Raw genomic sequence first — 24412 nt, 5'->3', positions numbered from 1 at the left:
TACTATTTTCTCAGAAAAATAACACAAGAATTTCCACAGATACTCATAAGGTTTAAAACTTGTCACTGACAGGTAGCACCCAGTCCTTCCTTCTCGTCCCATTTCCACAGAACTGAGAATGAGAATGCTGACCCTGACAGACAGTTAGGGAGATTTTATTGCTAAATCTACAACTAGTCATATTGGTCCTAACCTTCTGTGCATGGGCATGAGCAGAGACGAACAGCAGAGGCATAAAGAATACACCTACAACGTGAGAAGATGAAAGATGTGAAGGAGACGATGGTTGGAAAGCTTACAGCAGAGTTTAAAAAAGAACAGGTGGTAGAACAGGAGGAGAGCAGCACATCTTGCTGTTAATTTTAGGTCTCTTCCTCCAAAAGTAGTCAATTTTGTCTCTGCATTTCAATCTCTTTGTCAAATTCCCTATCACATTTTCATTTTGTATCCTCCTTGGTATGATTTTTATTACTACAATTATGCAAGCTTTCTGCTTTGAAAAATACAACCATAAATTTAACTTGTGAAGTATAGAGATCACAAAAATCAAGATGTGAGAATAAGACTTGTTCAGGAATAAAAGACTTACTGAAAGGAGACAGCATGAAATGCTAAAAAAAATTTAGTAAAGGACTTCAGATTATTTGCATACCTTCATAAAATCCAAATAATTTTAAATGTTTAAAAATTACTGTTAACTTCTAGTTAACTATTACTATAGAGAATGAAACCTAAACATTTCTTAAGTATATCAGCTAAATAACAACAGAAGTATGTAACAATGTAACTTTCTGACTTTTACAAGAATTTGAATCAACCTGCCCTAATACATTTTTTTTTGTCTCCCATTTCTCTTTGAGTTTGTTTGTTTCCTCTAAGTCAGACATCTAACTTTTGCTAAGCACTCCATTTCAACCAGAAAAGAAAATAAATTCTACTAGAAAATTACTTAAATCTTATCAGCAGGCTGGGGAATCACAACCAAACCTTCTCTCTACACTGGTTTTTTTTTTTAAGATTAGAGCCATTTTCAGCAACATACCTTTCCAACACCCACTTCTTGATAACTAAGATAGCCTGATGGAAGATTTGCTGACACTGGGATTTGTTGCTCATTGGTGACCACTCTTCCATCTTTTATCAGAGGAAGCCAAGAATACCCAACTATAGAATATGAAAGGCAGGTAATTTTAAGTATTATGAAACTTATCATAAACCCTTACAACAAAAGTCTTACCAAATAATTCTGACATGTAATTCATGAAACAAAAAATATTACTGTAAAGGCCAAATAATTTGAACTGAAATAACTACAAAACATTGAAAATGCAAAGTAATTGTCACTGATTTTGAGAAACACCATACATTTGATGGACGTTCTAAACCATGATTTGAAACATTTAAATTAGAAGAAATATTTTATTAAATCTTTCAGTCAGCACTATGTAATTAGAAAGCATTATATGGATCACAAAAATCATGGGTTTCCAGTTTAAGCATACTTCAAAAAATTTCCCTAGCGATTACTGAAAGTAAAGCATTAGTGTGCAAACCTTGAGTTTCAACAACATCTTTCTTCTTTGTACTCCCTTTGCTTGAATTATCACAGCTGACATGGTAGAAGGTGAACAACAAATGGTGCTTTTCATGTAACTGAGTGGGCAATTCTATTTTAATCTGAAAGGCAAAGAAATCTCTGTAGAAGTTTTCAGCTAGAGCACTGACATGTTTTACTAGTTCTACATTTGAAAAGCTTTTCTAGGTTGCATGTTATTTGAAGTAAGGCCACAAAACAAACACACAAAACTTACTTTTAAAACGTCCTTAGAAAGGTGACCTGATTTAACTGAGAATTTTGCCATCCTCTAATATTTTCTTGTATTTTGAAACTCACATAGTACCTGATCTGGTAGAAGTTACCTCAGAAAGGCAGCTTACCTCATCATAAAACTCTGGGTTTTGATGGTGATGCAGAACAGCAGCAAATGCACTTCTAGTAAATACTGGTCCACCAGGCCTACCATAGATACACTATGAATAGAGACAAGGAAAAAAGAACAAAAAGACTCTGTGACCCTTTTTTACTCTCAGCTTTGGACGTTTCAGAATTTGAAATATTTTAACTTGTCTTTAACTTGGTTTCTTTACATGATGTGTAGTCTTGCCTGCTGTGCAGTAGAGCTGACACTGTGATTTCACTTTGGATGTCTCTACATTTCTCTACTTCTGTTCTTCCAGGCAACTTTTATACACTGTGATAGCTCATAAAAATGGAGGTTGGCTCTGAAATTGATCTAAAGCTTTAATGTTTTAACTTACTGGGGAGCAGGCATAAGCTACCCTCGTTTGCAACAAGTTTATTCTTGGAATTTTAGTAAAGAAATATTAAAGACACTAAATGCTCTGAGGACTCTTTAGAAATACCTTAAATCAGAAACAAGCAAGCCATCCAGAAGTCACTCTCAAGCCACCATCCCAAACTAGATTAGTTAATCCAGTACTACTGTGTTACTTAGCTAACTGCTCACTATTTACTTCTATCAGCCACAAAAATGAAAAGACTGACCTTCAAAGGCAAAGAATCCTCCTCATCAGAATCCTTGAACTCAATGCACACTGCAATATTTCTGGCCTAAAGCAGTTGTTAAAAACATAAACCCAAGCAATTAATCATAAGGATCATCACAGATATAAATACATAAACAATCTTAACCAACCCCAAGAAAGAAGAAGGTACAGTTTTCCTATACTCACCTTTGCAAAAGTCTTTTGACTGTCATATTTTAAGTGCTTTGGATAAACATAAAGATGATTGTTGTAGATGGTAAAAGGCTGAGTGCATTTTGGTATACAGGGAACAAACTCCTCTATTTCAAATGCTGTTAGTGTCTTGATACTGTTTTCAAACTGTTTCATGGGAATGTATGATGAGTTAACATAATCTGAAAATACATTGAAAAAAACAAATAAAGCACTGAAGAGGAAAAAGCCTGAATGTCCATTTAACAGTGTTTGTTAACACTTACTTGGAAAATCTGGTGACACATTGTCAATTGTAACATCCAGATTTCCTAAAATAACAGGAAGTTTGGCCATCTTTTCAGGTCTGTAGGAAGGAAAAAAAATAAAACAAAACCACCTCAGTCAGGCTACATGCAAATCAGATGCAAGCAAAACAGATAATAGGAAACAGAGGCAAAAGTAATATCCTGAAATAGGAGTATGAGAGGAAAGGTGGTTTGAGGGTGCATGACTGATCTGGTCTTGCTTTTTGCCTAGATACACAGTTTTCTCTTCCTTTAAATTCTTAGGGGAAAAAAAAAGACTCAATACACCAGTGTGTCAAAGATCATGGAAAAACACACGTTTTTTCTTCTTTAAATCAAAATGAAACACTTTGTCCAAGGCAAGTTTTGTCTGCCATGTAGTAAATCACTTTCATTTGCAGCAAAGAGGGAACTGTAAGTAAGTTTTCTAAATCTCAGTGGCCACTGATAAGCATTCATGGTGGTAGGATAAACCCGGGGGAAGAGAAATCAACAAGTTCCAACCTCCTCCTTTTTCTAGACTAACAATTCACCCTGCAAAACCCACCAACTATAGATGTTATCTTGTCGCTGCTATTTCAGAAACATGAAGTACAAGTATTTTCCATGGCCAAACCATGCAGAACCCTTTATTAGTAAAGATAGTCAGCAGCACGATTTTTTTAAATTATTGCACAGCAAGTGGATGCAAAGTTTTCCCAAAATACAATCCCATGCTATGAAACAAACTTATGGCTGGAGTCAGGCTTCTAATTCCAATAGATATGCCTTAGACATTAGAACCACTTTCTTACTGTAATTGCTGTGAAATACTGTACATGGTTCCACAAACAGGATGCTAAAATACCCAAAAGCACTTCCTTAACTCACAAAGTGGTGGGGCAGGACAATTTACTGTTCGTTTCAATTCCAGTAATAGCACTTAGGGCAAGGAGTATCAGTACGCAGAGCAATTTCACTGCTATGTAAAGTTCAGTGAAACCTTCAGCCACTTCCTAAAACTGAGCTAAAATATCTATTACAAACCTCATCCCCTTATCAGATTTGGTAAGCAAGAAAAAAGAAACTATAACCTGTGCCTTTGTGCTTAGTGACTGTTCAAGTTAGTACCACTCCTGCTAAGTGTACTGTAACAGAAGTGGAAACTTCTTTGCAAAGCAGCAGAGATAGCTCTATTATTTTACATCCTATTTAGTAAGGGGATTAATGATTTCATGAACATGGTCATCTATCAGTAATATACTCTTAAGCCTTGCACACAAACTGATGAAGTCTTTAAGAATACTTTGTTAAAAAAAAAACATAACCAAAGTTCTGTTATTTAGCCATGCTGGGACATGCGCATTTTCAAGGAAGGTGGACTGGAGACTTGCTTGAATCCCTTTCCCTGAGAGCCAGCATCCCCTGTCCAAGGTCAGGGAACAGATGATTTATGCTCATACTTGTTTTCCTTTGAGAAACAGAAGAGCGTATTGTGCAAACATAACTCCTAGCACAGAGATACTTCAGAATATGATGCTGATTGCATGTTACGTGTGGGATAATACTTCAGTTCTGCTTGTAGCCCCCAAACACTGTAAAAGAAAAATCTGTAGCTTGTTTGAAGGCCTTGATTATATTTATACAGATTCTCTATTTGATGTGAAAGACACATATATATATACATATATCAAAATATTAAATGTTCCAGTTCAAGACCATAAAAAATATGCTGTGGTTAGGGTTAGGAGTGAGGGGTTTCAGGTCGGTTTGTTTTTGTTTTTTCAAGTGGGGAAATCAGACTTACTTCCTGAAATCTGCTAACAATTTCAACATGTCTTCATTTGAGAGCTTATTACTGTCTTGTCTGAAGAGAGCAGAAAATCTTGCATTTTTGTCCAGGGTTCCTGAGGCATCTTTAAACAATGTCCTGAAAGTAAAAATCTTGCTTTCAGCTGAGTTTATGAAAGTGTTGAAATTCATTTCAGGAAATTTCTTTATTACAAATCAGAATATACTGCATCATCCTTCATATTAAGCACTAAATATTCTTGCCATTGTAGGTGAGTTTAGCATATAAATAGCTCAGTCTAACAAAAAAGTGTGAACCATGGCATTCTTAATAACATAAAAAATATTGGCAACAGAAAACAGCTGGCAATATTAATAGTTTGAATAATAATGTAATGGATCTTTATAACTTTTTTCCTACTACAGAGCTGAAGGGTAAGTTTGTTGCAAATCTTTGGTTAATTGAAAGCAAAACAAGAAATAATTTAAATAGCACATTAAGTTTTACAAGATGGGAGATGCAAAAAACCATGTTAGAGAAAAGTTAGGAAAAAAATACAGATTGACGAGATTTGTCCTCACCGAGCTGCCCAGGCAAAAGGCATTCTATATTGACCTAATCTCTGGCATGCCTGCTTAGCATTCTTCAAAACTTTCTGTGCAACCTGCAAGGGACATAAGATTTGAAAAGCTACGTTTTTCTGAACCATTAGTACACAAGAAAAAACCCCACATATTGACACTGATATCAATTAGAAAATCTTCTTTAGAAGATTAAAGATTGATCCTAAGTATGTGAGGGGAAAGACAACTGATAATGCCTCTTAATGATTCATTTCAGGTTAAGCACAGCCTGCTGATTTCACAGTATTTCGTGGGTGAAAACAGACCCTCCTACACTTCTGATACAAAATACTTAATTAAGCAAGAGAAATATTATTATATACAGAATATAGATGGAAAGTTAGAGCAAAATTCAACTGTTTTTTAAAACAAAACTCCAACTACAAAAAAGAAACCCCAACAATTCCTCTCTCACTTGCTCCCCTGCCAATATCCACCTCTCACCCTGTGTACCAAAACACATTCCTGCACAATAAGTAGTACCATACCCTGCAATATTTGTATTACAAATACACACAAACTGTGGGGAAGAGTTGTATGAAGATCACATGGACAACCCTATGTAAGGGCATTGCAACATTGTTTACATTAAAAGTTTAAATTCTTGATTTTGTTAACTTTTAAATGAACAAAAAACTCCATTATATAGAACAAACACAGACAACAATCAGAGCTAGAAAAGCACTGGTTTGAGATGTTCAACACTAAGCTGAACCACTTGGGCTTCTCTTTTCCAGAAATCAGCTTTTCCTGTGTGTCCACACAGGGCAAAACTATTTGCCAGAGGCAAAGCCACCTACAGAGTAAAACTCCCTGAGTATTAACCCTGATCTGTGCTGTAGATATTATAAAGAGCTGATTCTGCTCATGTGTTTGAGTGGACTCCCCATTACCCTTTCCTGTAATAAGGGGGAAATAGCACTCGGAAACATAAAACCTTGGTAAGTATTCCAACATTTAAGGGGAGAAAAAGTGATTTTTTGGCTATAGAATTTGCTGCTTCCATTTTCCTTTTTTCTCGTCCAGAGTAGTAATTTTGCAGGGAACTGGAACTCACTCCCTACACTGACCCACATGGAGGCCTATACAGCTGGTACTGTTCTATTTTGTTTCAGATTAATACAGTGCAGTCCCTGAGAACCAGAACAGAAGAAAAATTCAAACTAAGCATTCATTTGTCTAAAACCATAAGCAATTGAACACCAGAAAGCATAAGTTAATGTAACCATGAGCATTCCTATTGTCTACTCCCATCGTACAAGGCAACTACAAGTCTAGAACTTGGCATCAAATATGGGAACACTTGGGCTTACTTAACTTTCCCCCATGGCTCAGGCCCAAGCACACCAAAATCACCCACTCAGTTCAGGTTTATTTTAACTCAGTAACCGTCAACATCAAAACCGGACTCCTAAAATACAAAGCTGCTGTTTTCCAACAATAGCTGGGGGAGAAAAAAAACCAACTCAAGCATTCCTGGAAAAACAAATCAGTAGGCTGATCTATATTAAGACCAAGTGAAAAATACATGGTTTTTCACATGTAGCTTTGCCAGAATCAAATTTGTAAGAAAGAACACTGTTGCTCTGCAAAGACTGAAAGTTAACTGTTTCTTCTTAGCTGGAAACAGGCAGAACGTCAACAGTAGCTGGCTGACACTGCTTACAAAAACACTTTTCTCCTGTATGCTGGTCCAGCTACTTAAGCATAACTGTAAATCAACAAAATTAAGCCTCTACTTCTTCACTGGCAAACGAGAAGAAGCAAGTAACAAAACTTCTGTAGATGTGTTTCAGAGAACATCAAAATGTTACGTCATCCTAGATTCCTGGAAACTTAAGATGTTCCAGTGGATTATTTCCAGAAGTGATTTCGGGTTCTATCAAATCTGCAAAGCATTTTATAGATAAAACCAGAAGCTTAATCATCTCAGTGGTTCTGGAGGAAAAAGCCAGCAAGTGTGCAGATAAGGTTACAGTAAACTATTGTCACCAAAAAGTGAGAAAAAAAAAAATGTCAACAATGTTACACTAAGATGCATTAACTAAGAGAGACATACGGTTAATTTATGATCTATATTTAATATTTCACTGTTTCACCATTTTCAACTCAACTTTTACACTGAAGTCCAGTATTCTTTTGTCAAAACAGTTTACTTAAAGACATTATAAAAATTACATTGTCACAATTATAAAAAGTGAAATAAATGTTTCCAATGAAACGTTCTTTTATCGATAATGTAATAATAGTTACTGAAAATAATTATAACATACTACATCAAATCACCCAGTTATATGAATTTACTATAAAACAACTAAGATTTTGATTTATATTGATTAATTTGAAATCAATCTGGTTTGCCTCAGCATTTTTTTCATACCACAGAAGAAAATAACATACCTTTGATGAATCTGAACTTTTCATATATGGTTCAGCACAATGTGTAATACTTCCCTGTAATACCTTTTCTATTCTAGCCACAAGGAAAATGTCAGTATGAGGACATGTGACTGAGAATATTCCCTAGAAATAAAATGAGAGATAAATATAGAAGGAAAATGCACATATTACATCACATAAAAGAAAGCCAATGAAATAACGTAGGAAACTTGTATCCAAAATCCTACTAGTTCTTCAGGTTACTAGTTCTTACCTGCTTTGGATATTGCAACACAGTTTCATGAATGTCCTGAATTCTGTGTAAACTATCACCACTGCCATTCATCATTTGTTGAGATGCACTGGACAGCATGTGCCTTACTGAGGCGTGGTTCAAATCAACATGGAAATCTGCTGAAATCTTCCTGTTGTTTTTAATATCAAATAGTGACAATGTGACAAAGAAAGGTTCTACCTAGACATTTAAAAAAAAAAAAAAAGAAAAGAAAAGGAATCAATTATCAGTGCTGGCACCTAGATCACTGCAAAAATGTGTATAAAAAGATAAGTCACATTTTCATAAACACATATGGCCATCACCCTAGGTATTACGGACAAGATGTAAAAGACAGTTAAAGAAAAACTTCTCTCTCCACCATCCAACAAAAATATTAGCAGCAAAGTTACTTTTTGTAGGATTTAGGCTTTCATTTTGATTTAAAAGAGTAAAAACCCCCATAATATAAATTTCTCAATCACAGCAAGGAATCCCTGCCATTAAGGATAGTGCCAATCAAATATTAAGACATTCATTTCTGAATTAACAGAAAGTAATTAGATTCGTTATTTACATTTGTTGTTGGTCCTTCTTCATTTTCTGCGATGCAGCTTTGCAAATTAAAAGATAAATCATTACACCTTACAAGAATTTTTTTTCCAAATTTCTCTTCAAATGGCTTCACTTCTGGTTCAATACTAGAAAAGTCAAGTTTCTTTAAAAAGACAAAAGAAAAATTAAGGTAAGTTGGTTTTCATCTCAAAAGGATCAACATAAAAAAACCTGCTTCCTTGTAAGAAGTCTAACCTGTGCATCTGGATCCAAGGCAAAAAGTTTAACTCTGCTTTCAGTTTTCAGCTTGATTTCTGCTTCTCTGGTACTCTGTTCAAAATAAGAAGAAAAGTTTTGGTATCACACTATTAAAATGGGCTTTAATTTCATGCCTTTTTCTGTGATGTTCAAAGCTTCACACATTTTTGATTCATGCATTCATTTCTCCCTTACTGAGCTTTGTACCTCCTTAGTTTACATTGATCCAACAAGACCAAGCAAAAGTGAGAGTCTCTTCTCTAAACGCTTTTTTCCAGTCCTAGAGATATAAAAACTTCCATCAGCAACATGCAACCTTCCAAGCTCATGGGAAGTACACTTCAGTGTAACTTCAATATCTGCCTCCTTAAACAATAACTTTCATAACCCTATTTCATTTAAATAAAAACACGTAGTATGACTGTAGGTTAAAGCTCAGAGCTATCCTGAGACCGTAAGACTGCTCAGAAAACAACAGATCACCTAAATTAAGAAACACTATCATAGCTCTCTTTCTTTTTTCTTTCTCTTGGTTGCTTTTTTTTTTTAACTTTTCTTGAGCTCTACTGCCAAAGAAGTGGTTTTCCTGTGGGTAACTGGAGAAAACCCAAAAACTTCCAAAAGATAAACCCCTCACATTTAAAAGTAACTTTGCAGAGTTCACTGTACACTGCCTGGGATTTGTGGATACCTATCTATTAACAGTAAAACAAAAGTGAAGTGGACCAAAATAGAATGTGAAAACTGATGGCATATGTAGGTTACCTTTTTTGAAAGAGGTATTATTTAAAGAGTATTCTATGATTTTTAAAGTCACAGAATATGACAAATGCACATATGCATGTGCCAAAATTACCCATGCAGGAGAAATGCCATTCTTAAAGTAGCAGCTGGCTAAACAAGGATACAAAAATATTACATTACAGGCAGGTGTTTCTTTTTGGATCAGCCTGTATGGGTTAAAAGAAGTTACAAACCCAAAATGTTCATCACTGACCATCAGAAGGAAGTGATCTACTGTCTACATCTGCTTTGCTGGAGACTGAAGCAACTTCTACTGTGTCTCAAGAGAAAGAAAAAACAAAACAAAAGAACATAATCTCTAAGAGCTCATAACCCTATTTTTAGGTTGATAACAGGAACTTAAAAAAGAATTTGACTTAAAGGATGTATTACAGAAGAAAAACTTCTGAGGTGCTACTTTGAATATAAGTGCTCCAATAGTTTTTATTTACTTTACTTTGTTAACTTTAACACAAAAAGAAGAGAAGAGGAGAGTTGCTGTGAAAGAGACGACCCAGATACTCAATACCAGCAGAGTACTGGCAGAATTAGCTTGTTGAACAACTGATATAATTGAGAAATACAGGAAATGTGAAAAAGTTTAAGGATGGCAAGAAAGTTGTGTGCGTGTTTTGCAAAGGTAATATTTAGTGGCAAGAACTGAGGAAGAAGATTACCTAGCCATAGGAGCTAGACAGAAACTGTTTCAGCTAAAGCATCTTGAATAGTTTTTAGATTCTTCAGTGTTTTGTGCACTAAGACCAGATGAAAACATGCATTTTTGACTGACAGATATGGGGCAGTTGTCAGAACTCAAGAACTGAAAATGCATGTAACCATCAACCCTGTAGCACAGCAGCGGCTCTTTAATTTTATTTCCTCATCTGTAAAACTGAGACAGTATTTTCCCACCTCAAGGTATTCTGGGACCCATAATGGTTAAGGAGGTGCTTGGGCACACTGATCATGACAGTCACAGTTATTTCAGAGGTCTAATTTGGTTTAAAATTAATAAACACAACAAAAACAAACAACCCCAAAAAACCCCAACCAACCACAAAAAAAAAAATCCACTACAAAACCCCTATATTCACTCCTGGTACTTAAATTACAGGTAAATGGAACATGAAATAGGTACAAAAGACACAGATTAAGACAGATGTGTGCACATGTATGTACTGAAGTGCAAAATACCACTTATTTAGTTTACGTTATAAACTAACAGCTATTGATAGAAGAATGAAGGCTTGGAGATGTATGTACTCACAAGGGTTAAAACCCTTCCTAGGAAGTCTGTTTTTTCCCCTACTGTCAGGTGCTCTACAATCACCCCTGAAGGAATTTCTCTCTCCTCATAAGGATATGAGGTCAGCTATTGTGAAATTCTCCTCCTAGAACCAACAAAAATAATAGAGCAGCTATAAACTCTTCTAAAAGGCCCAATGCCTTGCAAGGCTTCCACTGGGGAAAAAAGAACCAAATCCAAACAACAGCTGAAAAGACAAGGCAAGAAAGAATAAAGGACAAAATAACCCTCCAAACAAATACCATTTATATAAAGCAATCAAGTTACAAGACAAAGAGTAATGCAAATGGGCAGAGTTTTCCCTGTACTTTTCCTCAGGAAAAAAAAGGCTAGGAAAATACATTAGAGCAAATTATTTTGAAAGGCAGTGTTTAGTAAAGGTGAATTAGAAGGGGAAATAAAAAAAAATTATGTTGAAGGAAACAGAAATGTAAATGGCTTATAACCATGGAATAAATAATAATAATGACATGCCAGTGCTTAAAGAGCTAAGCAAAAATAATATTCTAAAAAAAAAAAGAGCTTTAAGAGCTGCATGCCTCTGATCCAAAAGTTATGAAAACAGGAAGTAGCTACTGTAGTACTAGAACTACATGCAGGTGCTGCAGCCCTGAAGTAAAGTCCCCTCTGGAAGGAATATGGACCATAAGCACTATAATAACTGACTATAAAGAAAGAAAAATCTTCCATATAATAAGAGCATCCAATTCCATACTTATTTATGAAATAAATTTTCATAGCCTCATGCAAATATGCTGTTTGATGCTTACAGCCCTTTCAAGGAAGCCTTGATTATATGCACCACAATCCCAATTAATTTCCAAGTACAGCCATAGCTGGTGCTAGATTATCACATAATAGCTTTTTGTGTACATGTGCTAAATTGATTACAAAGCAATAACAGAAAGAATTAAGTCAGCAAACCAATTTGGGTGCTAAAAGCTTGTTAATGTCTTCTGAATGGATCCTTTGATATGTTAGCTACTGTAATAGATAGAATTTGGTTTGCTTGTTCTCAGTTCATAAGCTGCACTACTTTCAGGAGTAGTTACTAGGTCAGCCAGATCCTCAGAAAAGAAAGGGAGAGCATTCCAGAGAATGGTCAAGCAGAAAAAATTCAATACTCCAGGCTGTACCACACAGAAGAATGTAAGGAAGTCACAGAAAGGAGTTTGGATTCTGCAGCTTCAATAAAAAAGGTCACCAGTTCCACTTCTTGGGTGATTTAACAAAAATTTCTCCCTTACAAAACTGATTGCAACACACAACTCACTGATTTAACTGAAATAAAGTTTTTCAAATGGGCTGAGGAAGAGTTACTGTTATTTTCTATTTGTTTCCATTTTATTTCATTCTTGTTTCCACCACACTTCTCTAAGAACAAAATTGAAAAGCAAGAACCATGGCAACACAGGAAGCATCCATGGACCTACCAGCTCATTATAAACAAACATCTTAAAATACATTCACTTCATCACTGCTATTAAACTGCTCTGGATTTCTAAGTATAAAAATAAAACTTGACTTCAGTATAACTAGATTTCTATAGAAATACTTTAGCACTTACCTGAATGCAACAAACTGATACAAACTGATAAAATATAATGAATTAATAAATTAATAAAATAATAAGACATGCTGCATTTAAACAGCATATCAAGATTTATATAGGAAACTTCAAGACAGTATCTAATTTCCTTCCAAAAGCAGAAAATAAAGAAGCTCAATAACCACATCTATTCACAAAAGAGCTTCTAAGCTTTCCAAGTACCACAAACTGACTGGAAGCTACAAGCCAATGCCTTACCTTTACTGAAAGTTTGTGTGGCTAACTTACGTTTACTATTTTATATCCCAAGTTGACATTTACAATATATATTACCTTGGCAATTTCAGGATAGTAGTTATCAAAACTACTTGATGAGCTTTCCAGTTTGCTTTGTTCATCATCTGAAATTATAAAACCTCATTTTAAAATGAATATAAAAATTCCGAAATGCTCACAAAACTCCATAGCAAAAGAATTTCATTTTTTTTAATCTCCTACCCACTCAAAAATGACAATTGTTAACGTAAATAGGTTGTGGACAACTGCATCATTTTCATGCAGTGATATGGGATACACATCATAAAGACACCCCAAGATATTTATTGAAAGATGTAACTATTTACAAAAATCGCTAACGTAGCAGTTATTTCTAGTCTTACCAGAACACATCTTTAATTTTAATATCTGCATGGGGCAAGGAGCTACTCAATGCACAAACTTACATTACTCTTTCCACTCTGCATTGTAACTTGACTTCAAAACCAGTTCCCTCTGTTCATTAGGTTCCCAGCTCTACTCACCAACAGTTACTGGATTTACAAAGCAGCCATTCATTTTAGCTATAAACATCTTGCAGTTCTAAGGTCAACTAAGGACCACAGACCAAAATGTCTTTCCCAGAGCTAGAATCTTCTCCTTTTCAGATTTGCTTTTGTTGCAAACATCACACTATATTCTGACAATCTCTGAAGACTGTGATATCTCATTTTAAACTCTAATGATCCCTTTTTGGTACTTTGTATAAAAAAACAACCTTCTGTAATATCCTCCAGGTTCTTCTGGATATGCATACAGTTGGTTTCACACCAGCTTCCCTCCCCATCCACTCTCAGGAGGAAAAGTGAATGAGAGGACATCTAGACTATCCTTTTGTCACCGAAATACTGGTGACATACATCACATTCCTTATAGATTCTTAAAGGGCTCCAACAGAAAGCAATCTATTTCAATACTTGCAGGAAACATTTGCGGACAAGGGAGTTATATTTAAATTTAAGCCCCACACTGTAACCACAATTTCTACCTACAGTGACCACAGAACAGATTATTTCATTTTCAGCAGCATTTTACACATTTCAAAAGAAGTCCATCCTAAGTTTCTTTTTTTCCTTAAACTGCCTCAGTCCTGATTTGACACTGTGAGTTCTACTTTTCTAGACTTGATCAGTCTCCTAAATATCTTCTGGACTTGAATCAACTGGAATCAATACAGAACAGTACTATTTTAATGCCCAAAAGGTCAAAATGCTCATCAGTTGAAAGTAAAAACAGTAAAAAGGCCTGTAATTTTTACGATCAAAGAAAACAAAAAAAATTGAGCCACAAAAAAAAAATAAAGCCTTTCTTTCCAAAATGCATGTAAGACAATGTGGTCACATAACTGCATTAGCCTTGCTAGGAACCCTGCTTACCTTCGTGGGACTCGCCATTTCTTTTTTCTTGCATTGCAGCCTCAAAGTTAAGCTGAAGGATTTTGTTCAGAGTGTTTATCCACTCTTCCATTTCAAGTTCACTGTCTGCAGCTAAAAGGTAACTACTCTTGTCTTGCATCTTGAGCTCAAATGCGAAACGTCTGACTTTATTGTTCTACAAGAAAATAAAAGACCTGTGCAGCACTTCACATACTGTCTAACCACAACCAAAGGAAGTTATACACATTTCAGATATTCTATACAAAAATACAGTTTGATATTTTGAACAAATGTATCATAATTACACTTTTTGGTCTCTGACATTTGACCTTTTGAAGTTATTTGTAGCACTGCAACAAGTGAAAGTAGGAAGGAGAACGGCCTGTTTCCCAGTTTTCAGTCATCATTCTGCTTGCAATCATTTTATAAAAACCCAAAAAATCAAATTTCCAAGCATGAATTCTTTATGTACTCAGATCACCTAGAAATGAAAATAGCTAATGTCTACTGAAAAAAAAAGAAAATAAAAAGCAAGAAACTCTATTATATTTGAGTGACAACTGTTTGCACACTGCGATTTTACACTGGAGGTAAAACTATAATCAACATCAACCCTGAATGCCCTGATATTGTTAGTCATATAGATATACATAAAGTTGGGAAGTTCCTCCTTTTTTCCTCAACCATTTCTGTCATCCTTCTCTGCACAATTTAAATCAGGGTTTCAAATGCTACTTAGCCTGACTCATGCTTCTGGGAATGAATTCAGAAGTCTTATATGAAAATTCTACATTATCATCAATTTAGTTTTAAAAATCAGTAATTCATTAGATAAACATTAAAATAAACAGTAAGACAGACTTAATGGTTGGGGAATTTTTTGTTTAAGTTAAATGCCAAATTACATATTCGTTTCACTACATCTCAGATTCTTCAATTAATAGACTAACTACTTGTTGACAAAACAGTCAGCTTTCTACCAAATATGAGCTTCTGTTAAGGATACAAACAGAAGTGTGGACATTAGACCTAAGGCAATCTTACCAGCTGAAATCAGTGCTGAAATAAATGAAAAATCCTAAGAACAATAACCTCTAAGTTTCACAGTATAAAACTTGGACACAGGCAGTAGATATCACACATCTCAGTTTTCACAAAACACTGAATTAGAGTGACTATACCTATACATATGGCCGGATGTGTGAATAGATACACTGCATATATTATGTGCTCCACATCTCTGATCAGAAAAGTCTCTATATAATTTAGTATTAAAACAAAAACCCCAACAAAACAAAACCAAATCCAAAAACACCAAACAGAATTCTGGGAATTCCAGTCTCTTTATTTAAGTTTGGGAAAAAAAAGAAATCCACCCAAACCAAAAACCCCAATCAAACAAAACCCCCCTACTGCACAAATTCAGCATTCCTCATGATACAAGTTCTGATGAGGAAGCATATTCTGTTCTAACTTCATGTCTGTTAGTAAAGTCAGTATTTTTCTCTCGGGCATCCAGTGTCTTTGAAATACTAATGCAATAGGAAGTAATCTCCCCTCACTAAAAAGACCGCCTCTGAAACAAGTAGTTTCATTCTGAGAGCAAAATGCCTACTCAAGAACAACCATTTCTATGAATTCCATGTCAGACTACTTCAAAGTACCATGGCTGGGGTCCTTACAAATCTTCTCCTGTATTTTCCTCTGCTGTTAAATAGAAGTGCAATTTCTACCGTGTAGATACCACTTTTTGCCCATAAGAGTTTTTAAATGGTAATTCAACACCAATAATAAGTAACAGTAAAACAATAAGATCAGCCAGAGAGGCCACAGGACATAACACAAGATAATAAAACTACACATCTGGAGTAGGGATGTTGTAATATTTGATAGTTCAAATAAGCATTTACTTGCCCCTCACCAACAATTCAAGCGAAGAAAAAAGCTATTTCCAAATGTCTTTATTCTAGCCACTGAATGACTAGTTGGCTTCTTGGAATTGAGGATTAACTGGTTTCGATTTTGTACCTGATGCTAATTCACAATTAGTCTCAAATTTTTACATGCAGTTTTGAAGACCAGGTGCCAAGATCAACACTGAGGGTACTGTACAATACAGTACAGCGTTAGAGACACAGCCAACTATAACTTTTAAAGCATCCAAAGGACAGTTTTACTTAAAGATTACAGTATCAGCCCTACTTGCAGAAGAACAAAGGAACAGTAGTACTTTTTTTTTTTTTTTTTTTTAAAAAGCAAGCTCCTGGCAGAGTCTGAGGAAACTTGAGGTTAATTGGATTGAACTGACGGAACAGAAAGTATGGAACAGTATGAAAGTATGTATGAGAAAAAGAGATTTTCAGGTTTTAAATCCCAAAACGATAGAATGGTTAGAGGTTAGAAGGGGCCTCTGGTCGTCATTTCATCCAACACTCCCTCCTCCAGCAGAGCCAATTAGAGCCATTTAGCACAGGATCGTGGCCAGGAAGCTTTTGAGTATCTCCAAGGATGGAGACTCCACAACCTCTGGGCAGCCTGTGCCAGTGCTCGGTCACCCTCACAGGGGCAAACAGTTCCCTGATGTTCAGAGGTAACTCCTGTGTTTCAGGTTGTGCCCATTGCCTCCAGCCCTGCCACTGGGCAGCCCCGAGCAGAGCCTGGCTCTGCCCTCTTGGCACCCTCCGTCAGTACTTGCACATATTGATGAGACTACGGCCCTGTTTAGGAACCACTTTTACGTGTGTTGGCTTGTTTTAAAAACACAGATCAAACTCATTTCAGTAAAGTTGCCCAGAATAGTATCTCTATTAGTAGGCAAAATAATTATATCTAGAACTTGCAGCAAAATAAAATTTATTACAGTTATAAGATTTTCATACTAGTTACCTTCAAATGTGTATCCAAAAACAATACTACAATATTTGGGGAAAAAAAATCCTCTGTAAAGCTTTTTTATCTCTTAGCGTAATCTCCAAACAACTTTAAACTAAAAAAATATTATTTAAGAATACATTTTTATTAAACTCTGCCTATTTCTGTACAAGTTTAAAAAAAACCCCAAGACTCATGGGGTTTTTCCAGGTATGCTGTGCCTAACAGAGCAGTTACATGCTGTACTATAAATACATAGCAGAATCACAAAAAAAAAAAAAAAGAAAAATAATCTTTTCTTTGGCACTTGCTACTGACAAACATTTTACCAAAGCCTGTAACTTTTCAAAATAAAGAAAAGCACAGAAAAGTAACATTATAAAGGTCAAATGAAAGCATCTGGAAGGGTGTTTGAATTCAATACAACTCCCGCAACAAAAATCCCACACAAGAAGCTATGCAAAACATTTTACAGCTCATGCAAGCACAAAATCTAACTGAAATAAACTTCAATTTTATGCTGTCATGACTTTGCCAAGTTTGGGGTTCTTTGTGCATTTGCCTTAAAATTTGGTTTGCTAAATACTTTACATCAACTAGCAATTTATGTTCTTTTCAAAAAGATTTCAAAAATTCAGTCTCCTGCCCTTTGAAATCTTGTTCACTGCTTTGGCAAGATGCAGCATGTCTATTTGTTCCTCTTCATAACAGGCACTTATCTACATTCAACAACACTTATCTATATTTTAAATACAATTTCATTTGCTAATAAATACAGAATTAAATGGCAAACAGGCAGAATAATTATAATTACCTGAACCACTCCCATGCATGAATCTAGAAATATTGATCCTTTAGGTTCTTTCGATATTTTTTCATCTTTGTAGAAATTTAGATTATAGGATCCATCACCAAGCTGGCTTAAGTGGAAAAATCTTCTTTTAAATGACTAGTGAAAAGAAAGGAGGAAAGAAGGACAGTGACAACACTAGTACTAATCAGCTTCCTATTACAATACTCATAAGTGCTATTTACATAGTAGTTAATAGAAAAAAAGCTTTTATTTACAGATAACCTAATCAGTATCCACAGAAAATAAAACAGAAACCATTAATTTAAAAAAAATTAACTTAGGATATCTGCAGCAGGATTGTACTACATAATTTGACAGTATTTTTGACTTATTGAAAGGCATTTAAAACTGACTCTATAATATACATAAGAGGCAAATTAAAAAATTATAGTTTTATATAAAATATAGCAATACAAACAAACAACAACACTCCCCCCCCAGTATGACACGGTCCCTTTTCTACTAAAATGACACCAGGGTACAGCTAGGAAAATTTAACTCCTCCCACATACTAGCTTTTTCATTTTTTTTTTCTGATTTACATATAATAAAATAAAAGCAAGATTTCAGATATATAAAGTACATACAAGCTTCCCTCTTTCTTTCCATACAATTGTTTTTAGAATCAAACCACATATGAATTGACGTCTCCAAGACACAGGGAAATTTAATATCAGTGTTCAGTTTTTTACCATATCTAAGATATTCCTAAACTTACTCTCATTGTCACACTGATTGCACTATTCATGTTGCCTTTGTACAGCCATCCTTGTTTTGTTATTCCACCCTTCTGAGACCCAAGAGATGCTGCATCCTGGAGATGAAGAAAGGAATATGGGGAAAGGAAGCAAAAAAAGAAGAAGGGAAAAAAAAAAGGTAAACTTATGCATCACATTCCATGTAGTATTTATCAGTAATTTCAGAAGTCATTTTAGAAGTTGGAATAACTATGTTCATAACATAATAATAATGTACCATGAGTCCCTGTTGAAATTCTATAGCTTTTTCATTATTTTATTTAAAGACCTGGGATGAGATTGACCTCATCTAACTTTTAATATGTAATCTGGCCACTTCTACAGGCTTTACCTACAGCCAACAGGATGACCCAGCTTATAGATAGCTAAATGTTAGTCAAGACAAATCCCAGTGAAACAGGGGAATGAGGAAACAGTCAAAACTTAAAACATTTACTTACATTTACTTTGTAACCTTTTCCACAGAATGTAAGGAATTTTTACCAATTTCTATTGCCAAAAAGAACAATGTAAACATTGCATTGCTTATCCAAAACTTCAATCGAGAATTCTCAAACCATTTTGCTTTACATGCAGTACTTCAAAGACATTACCTTCTTAAGAATTTACAGAGAATTAGTTCTTGAATTGGATCTGCCCTTTTACAGATCATAATCAAAGCTTTGCAAAGAGAACAAGACCAAACTTGGCAGCAATGGCAAGCTCCAAACGGCAGATCCAATGCGTGCATCACACATCACACCCACTGCCTGTACACCCCATCCATCTGCCAGTGGAGGGAACTGAATGACTGTATCAAAAACCTCAGCATGTTAACAACTACCAAGAAGCAGCACTCAGCTATCAAATCAGATCAAAAAGACAGATTATAATTGCCACAGAATAAATATTAAATCACCAGTTCCAAGTAATCTTTTAGAGTACTACCAAGCTGACTTTACCATGGTTTCCAGTTGATGAATCCCATTTTGAAATAAAACTATTAATGAATTAGACATGCAGGAAGATTTTCAATCATCTAGAGGAGAAATACTCCTGGTAATTTTTTATTGAAACATTCAGAATGGATGTTTCAGCATCCAGCTGAAAACAAAATCACAAAACATCCTCAAGTACCTAAAGCACTTTTTCTAATGCCCTCTCTCAGCTATTAAGAAAACATGCAACAAAAGTGATTACATAAGGGGGAGAGTGTCACTAGTTCAACAACTGAACATTAAACCATATCTTGGAATAATATGAACTAGTTGCTGGAACTAAATCACGGAACATTCTGTAAGAAGTTACTAGGTAATTTATTTACAGCTTAGTCTGTCCAGCTTGCATATTCATAAGCATATGCACATATGAACCTCAAAAAACTGTGAACAGAAGGCAAAAGATGCATCAATCTGACCTTTAAAAATTTAGACAGCTTGGTACTACTGAAGTTAGGCCCAGTAAGGATGACATGGTCATCAACTATCAGAGCATCAGATATAAAGACCCAAAGGCATAGACCAGAAATACTTGGTAAATTTTCATGTGTCCCAGAGAGCCTCACTGTCCAAGCAACAGAGTCATCTTTTTTTGTATTTTCAAGTCACTAGCCCCCACCTTTGTTCTATTACCCAGATAATTATTTTTCTTGTACAAGAATAAAGACGCAGAGACAAATTAAAACACCGGGTTTCCAAATACTACTCTATATGACTCTTCACCTCCCCTGGTGTGAGTTATCCCCAAGGAAAGGGTGGGTTTAAACCACCTTTAAAACTGCAAGGCGATGAGTAGATGATGAGTTACTGCCAAAACCTGGCACAAAACAACCAATGCTTTTCTGTAACTGTACAAACCATACACAGGATCACCTCACATGACAAAAATTCCTTCATTACCTGTGACAACAAAAATTAGGATTTAGCTCTTTTAAGACTCCACTTCCCAGTCTCTGAGGTGCACAATTTCCCAACTCTGTTGAGCTGCATGCTGTTTTCTAGCAATAAAACTGAGCATCATTTGGGCCTCTCTAGTTACACCATTTCTTTCTGTCAGGCAGAATTCCTGCCAACAGAGCCAAAAAGCTACTGAATCTTTCCAGCTGACCATCTGTCAATACAAAGGAACCCAGGATCCAGTTGTTAACACACGACTCCACACTGAAAACATACTTCCTGTTTCCAACTGGTAAGGTAATTTCCTCACTTTTATCATTACTGCTGCACACTGTGCCTCATTTTTTTAAATGATCTTTCCCACAAACTTGGCTCCAAAGTTTACTTCAACAGCAACTGTTTCAACAAAAACAATCCCGTATCTTGATCCCACACTGGACTGAAAAATTCCATTTGCAAACATCAACCTGATGGCCTGATAGCCCGAATTAGTTTTGGATAGGTAATTTTCTCCTTTTTAATGATGCACGATTAAACTAATCTTTATCTGATTTTCCTCCAATTTTTAATCACCTGAAGCTTTTTGCTTTCTATCATTCTCTTAATAAGTCAGCTTTCTTCAAACACAAACAAAAGTGAAACAAAAAGACCAAATAACTTTCAATCTAAGGTTTGCATCTGTGCTTTTTGGCATAGAAAGATATTAATGTTTGAAAGAAACACCTCTTGCATTAAGTCTTCCCTTGGTGAAAGAATTTATGGTCCTCCCCACCCTATTGTCCCACTAACTTCCTCCTACCATGTCTTTTTCTTGTGTTTATTTTCCAAGTTCCTCAAAGAGCAGCAGAAAAGAGATACCCTATTCCTGCCTGTTCTTCCAGGACACTGGGCAGAAGGAGACAGGCAGTCTTCTCCACTTACACTTCCTAGTAAAATGCATACCACCTGCTAATAGCCAAATTATAGGTTTTCAGTGTTTAACTAACTCTAGCCATAATATATTTCCTGGTAAGAATTATAGTGACTTATATATCCATTTAATTTTTTAGTGTTTAACTCTCTGTTTTTTAAAACCCTTCAGTTGTCAGAAATACTATCACAGTAAATAATGCCAAGTCTTCTAAATGTCAGTGTAATAGTAATCATAATTATTCACATCCTACAAATAGGAAGTTTTGGATATGGATGCATAAAGTTATTTGTCCAAGTATCACAGTGCAGATTAATAGCAGCGCTGGATAAACGGCATCCTGGGATCTCTGACTGGGAATCTATCTACTTCGATGAATTCCCCAAACTACCTCCTCACATTTAATCCTTTCATTTCATATGCAGCAGTTCTGAATACCAGGAATTTAGAAGCAAAGTAGTTGTCAAGAGGCAACAACTATAAAAAAGAAAAATTACTTTATTTTAATTCTTGTTTGAGATGTAAGATTTCAAGTACTCATAAGAAAAGAAAACAGTGGCATTTAAAATGTGTTTTGAAACAGGGTGTGGTAAAAAAATAAATAAATCACAAAAATAACAGAGGCAGTTGCTGAAAAAAGGTATTTGGCATTTGAAATACACTTGAAAATTCCTTGAGGCTGTACATCTCTCCTTTCCCTAAGTCAATGGCACAAGAGAAAATACCTTGGAGTTTTAGTCAATTTTTTAAGCTTTGGTTTCCATGATAGCTCTTCAAGTCTGATCCTATACTCAAATTTGTGATGAACTAATTTTAGCTCACACTGCATGCTACACTGTCATGCATGCTGAAGTCTGTGTGCTGTCATGTTGGAACAGATTCACCTATGATTTTACTCAGTTCCATGATTAAACTGCATGAAACATTTCTCTCTGGAAACCTGTCTACATAGACACAGTATAAAACAGATTTTATGACAGCTGAAGGATTATATGTCACCAAGTATTAAAACTTCGATTTTATTATCTGTCAAAACTTTTTCTAACTCACATGACAGATCTCCAGAGAACAAGGTTATTTGAAAGGAGATGGGTAAAATAACTAATTTGTTTCCCCATCAGGTGGTTCAAGCTAATCTCTGTTCTCATGTACTGACATCAACACTTAACCAAACTCACAACCAACAAAACTCACAACCTCTTACACACCCAACATTCTTTAATGAAGATAAAAGAAAGTAAGGAATTACTATTATCTCACCTCATCTTTGTCTGCTTCTTCATCCACTTCATATAAATGAACGGGAAGCTTGTCTGGCTTTGTCCCCTTACTACAAAAGAAAAAGCTTCTGAAGTACTAGGAATTTTGTGATTAGTTACCTATTTTATTGATGCAAAAATTAAGATGTTCTTTTCCTACTGAAGAGGAAAAAACATAAGAATAACTAAGTAAAAGCATGTATTTTTCATTAACTCTATTCCTTAGAATGCAATTTTCCTCATTTGTACATCTGCCCACTGTGTTCCTTTTGTTCTGCTTGTCACTATCCTAGTGTGTAACTGAAGAGAACAAATGCCTTCTCATTCACTGCACTCTGAGTATCTAATGAGTAAGAATTCATACCTGCAACCACTGGCTCCTTGCAGGACAATGCATTTATTTAAATTCCTATTGTGATTTCTGCTCAGGGCAAGTAAAAAACCAGGTACTGACTCATACAAAACCTGTGAGTAGATCAGAACTTTTCACAGGGAAAGGTAACTATTTCTTAACTGATAGATGCAGGAGAGCAGTTAGGGAAGACACAGATCTTCCAGTTGGGGTATTCAGAGTATTTAGCTACTCTCAGACATTCTAAGTTAAGGTTTTAATCTCTATACTCTTCCTAGAAAATTTTGAAAAAGTTGGAAAACATTTCTCTAGCAGATGGTTTAGAAAGTTTGCAACAGATGTAGACTAAGCTTTTACTTTGAATCATCCTGTGAAAACCTGCTCTAACCATCTCAGTTAGGTTCTGTTCCCCAAGCTCCCAAAGCAAGTTCCAAAAGCTGCCTTTGAAGCTACGAAAACAGGATAGTATCATTTTAGGTTCATCTAAACACTAGCTTGTTTTAGTTAACATTCTTAAGTTCACGTTGTCAATGATACAATGTCTTGTTTTGACTTGCCTGATAAGAAGGCAATGTTATTACAGTACCTTTCCAGAAAATGGTTTAACATGATTTTATACATTCATCAACTCCATCCAACAAATCTTTATCATCTCTACTGACCATTAAACATTGATAAGGCATATTTCAGTTTACATATTACTTGTAATAATATACTTCTGTAATAAGTAAGTCTGTATTAAATGCAAAGTTCCTTCACAATTTCAATTTACCATACCACTAAATAACATACTTACTTCGGAAGCTGCCGAAACTCTCCTGAGTAATCTTCATATCTGTAGTTAACAATATGCCAGTCTGAATTGTAGGTTTTGATGCACTGTTGTAATGAAAACCAAGTATCAATATTTACTGGAAGAGGATTAAAGGCATTCATTGGACCCAGCACAAGAAAACCTCTTAAGATATGTCTGTTTATGAACTACTATGGTTACATGTCAATCTCTGAAAATTCTGTACACTTCCTTTCTTTTGCAATGATCTAATGCAATATAGCTTTTTGGAACAAGTTATACGTTTTAGTGGAATGCTATCATCTGCTAGACATGTATTTAATAAAACCAGAAAATGGTGAATGCACTCAGCATTTTCAGTCATCCAAAATGTTAGAGCAGTATTTTGCCGTAGCTGAAAACATGGCCAAGCCTTTAGAAAACTCAGCTGAAGCTGAAAACATGACTGAGCCCTTAGACAACTCAGCACAAAAATAGACACCTTATTAAAATAGAATATTCAATTT

The 24412-nt window shown here is 35.3% G+C and overlaps 1 protein-coding gene across 22 annotated transcripts in view; it reads right to left on the bottom strand.

Annotated features, from left to right (window-relative positions):
* The window catches only part of DOCK9 (dedicator of cytokinesis 9), a 116882-nt gene that overhangs the window by 43852 nt on the left and 48618 nt on the right, over positions 1 to 24412 (bottom strand). For all 22 annotated transcript variants that reach the window (XM_042043205.1, XM_042043310.1, XM_042043328.1 and 19 more), the window contains exons 4-21: positions 23910 to 23992; positions 22763 to 22832; positions 18679 to 18774; positions 17922 to 18056; positions 14237 to 14411; positions 12879 to 12946; positions 8905 to 8979; positions 8672 to 8812; positions 8095 to 8295; positions 7842 to 7964; positions 5400 to 5482; positions 4834 to 4956; positions 3027 to 3106; positions 2755 to 2942; positions 2567 to 2632; positions 1939 to 2031; positions 1554 to 1677; positions 1043 to 1164 (exon numbers count right to left, since the gene is read on the bottom strand). In XM_042043205.1, coding sequence (XP_041899139.1) covers positions 1043 to 1164; positions 1554 to 1677; positions 1939 to 2031; positions 2567 to 2632; positions 2755 to 2942; positions 3027 to 3106; positions 4834 to 4956; positions 5400 to 5482; positions 7842 to 7964; positions 8095 to 8295; positions 8672 to 8812; positions 8905 to 8979; positions 12879 to 12946; positions 14237 to 14411; positions 17922 to 18056; positions 18679 to 18774; positions 22763 to 22832; positions 23910 to 23992 — 2046 coding nt within the window. The remainder of the gene's footprint in view (positions 1 to 1042; positions 1165 to 1553; positions 1678 to 1938; positions 2032 to 2566; positions 2633 to 2754; positions 2943 to 3026; positions 3107 to 4833; positions 4957 to 5399; positions 5483 to 7841; positions 7965 to 8094; positions 8296 to 8671; positions 8813 to 8904; positions 8980 to 12878; positions 12947 to 14236; positions 14412 to 17921; positions 18057 to 18678; positions 18775 to 22762; positions 22833 to 23909; positions 23993 to 24412) is intronic.

This window comes from Corvus kubaryi, unplaced genomic scaffold, assembly GCF_017639235.1.
Source record: "Corvus kubaryi isolate FWS band 111438036 unplaced genomic scaffold, C.kubaryi_AGA036_p1.0 133, whole genome shotgun sequence".
NCBI classification, from domain to species: domain Eukaryota; kingdom Metazoa; phylum Chordata; class Aves; order Passeriformes; family Corvidae; genus Corvus; species Corvus kubaryi.
The sequence above is the reverse complement of the archived record's forward strand: the minus strand, read 5'-3'. Positions and strand labels throughout refer to the sequence as shown.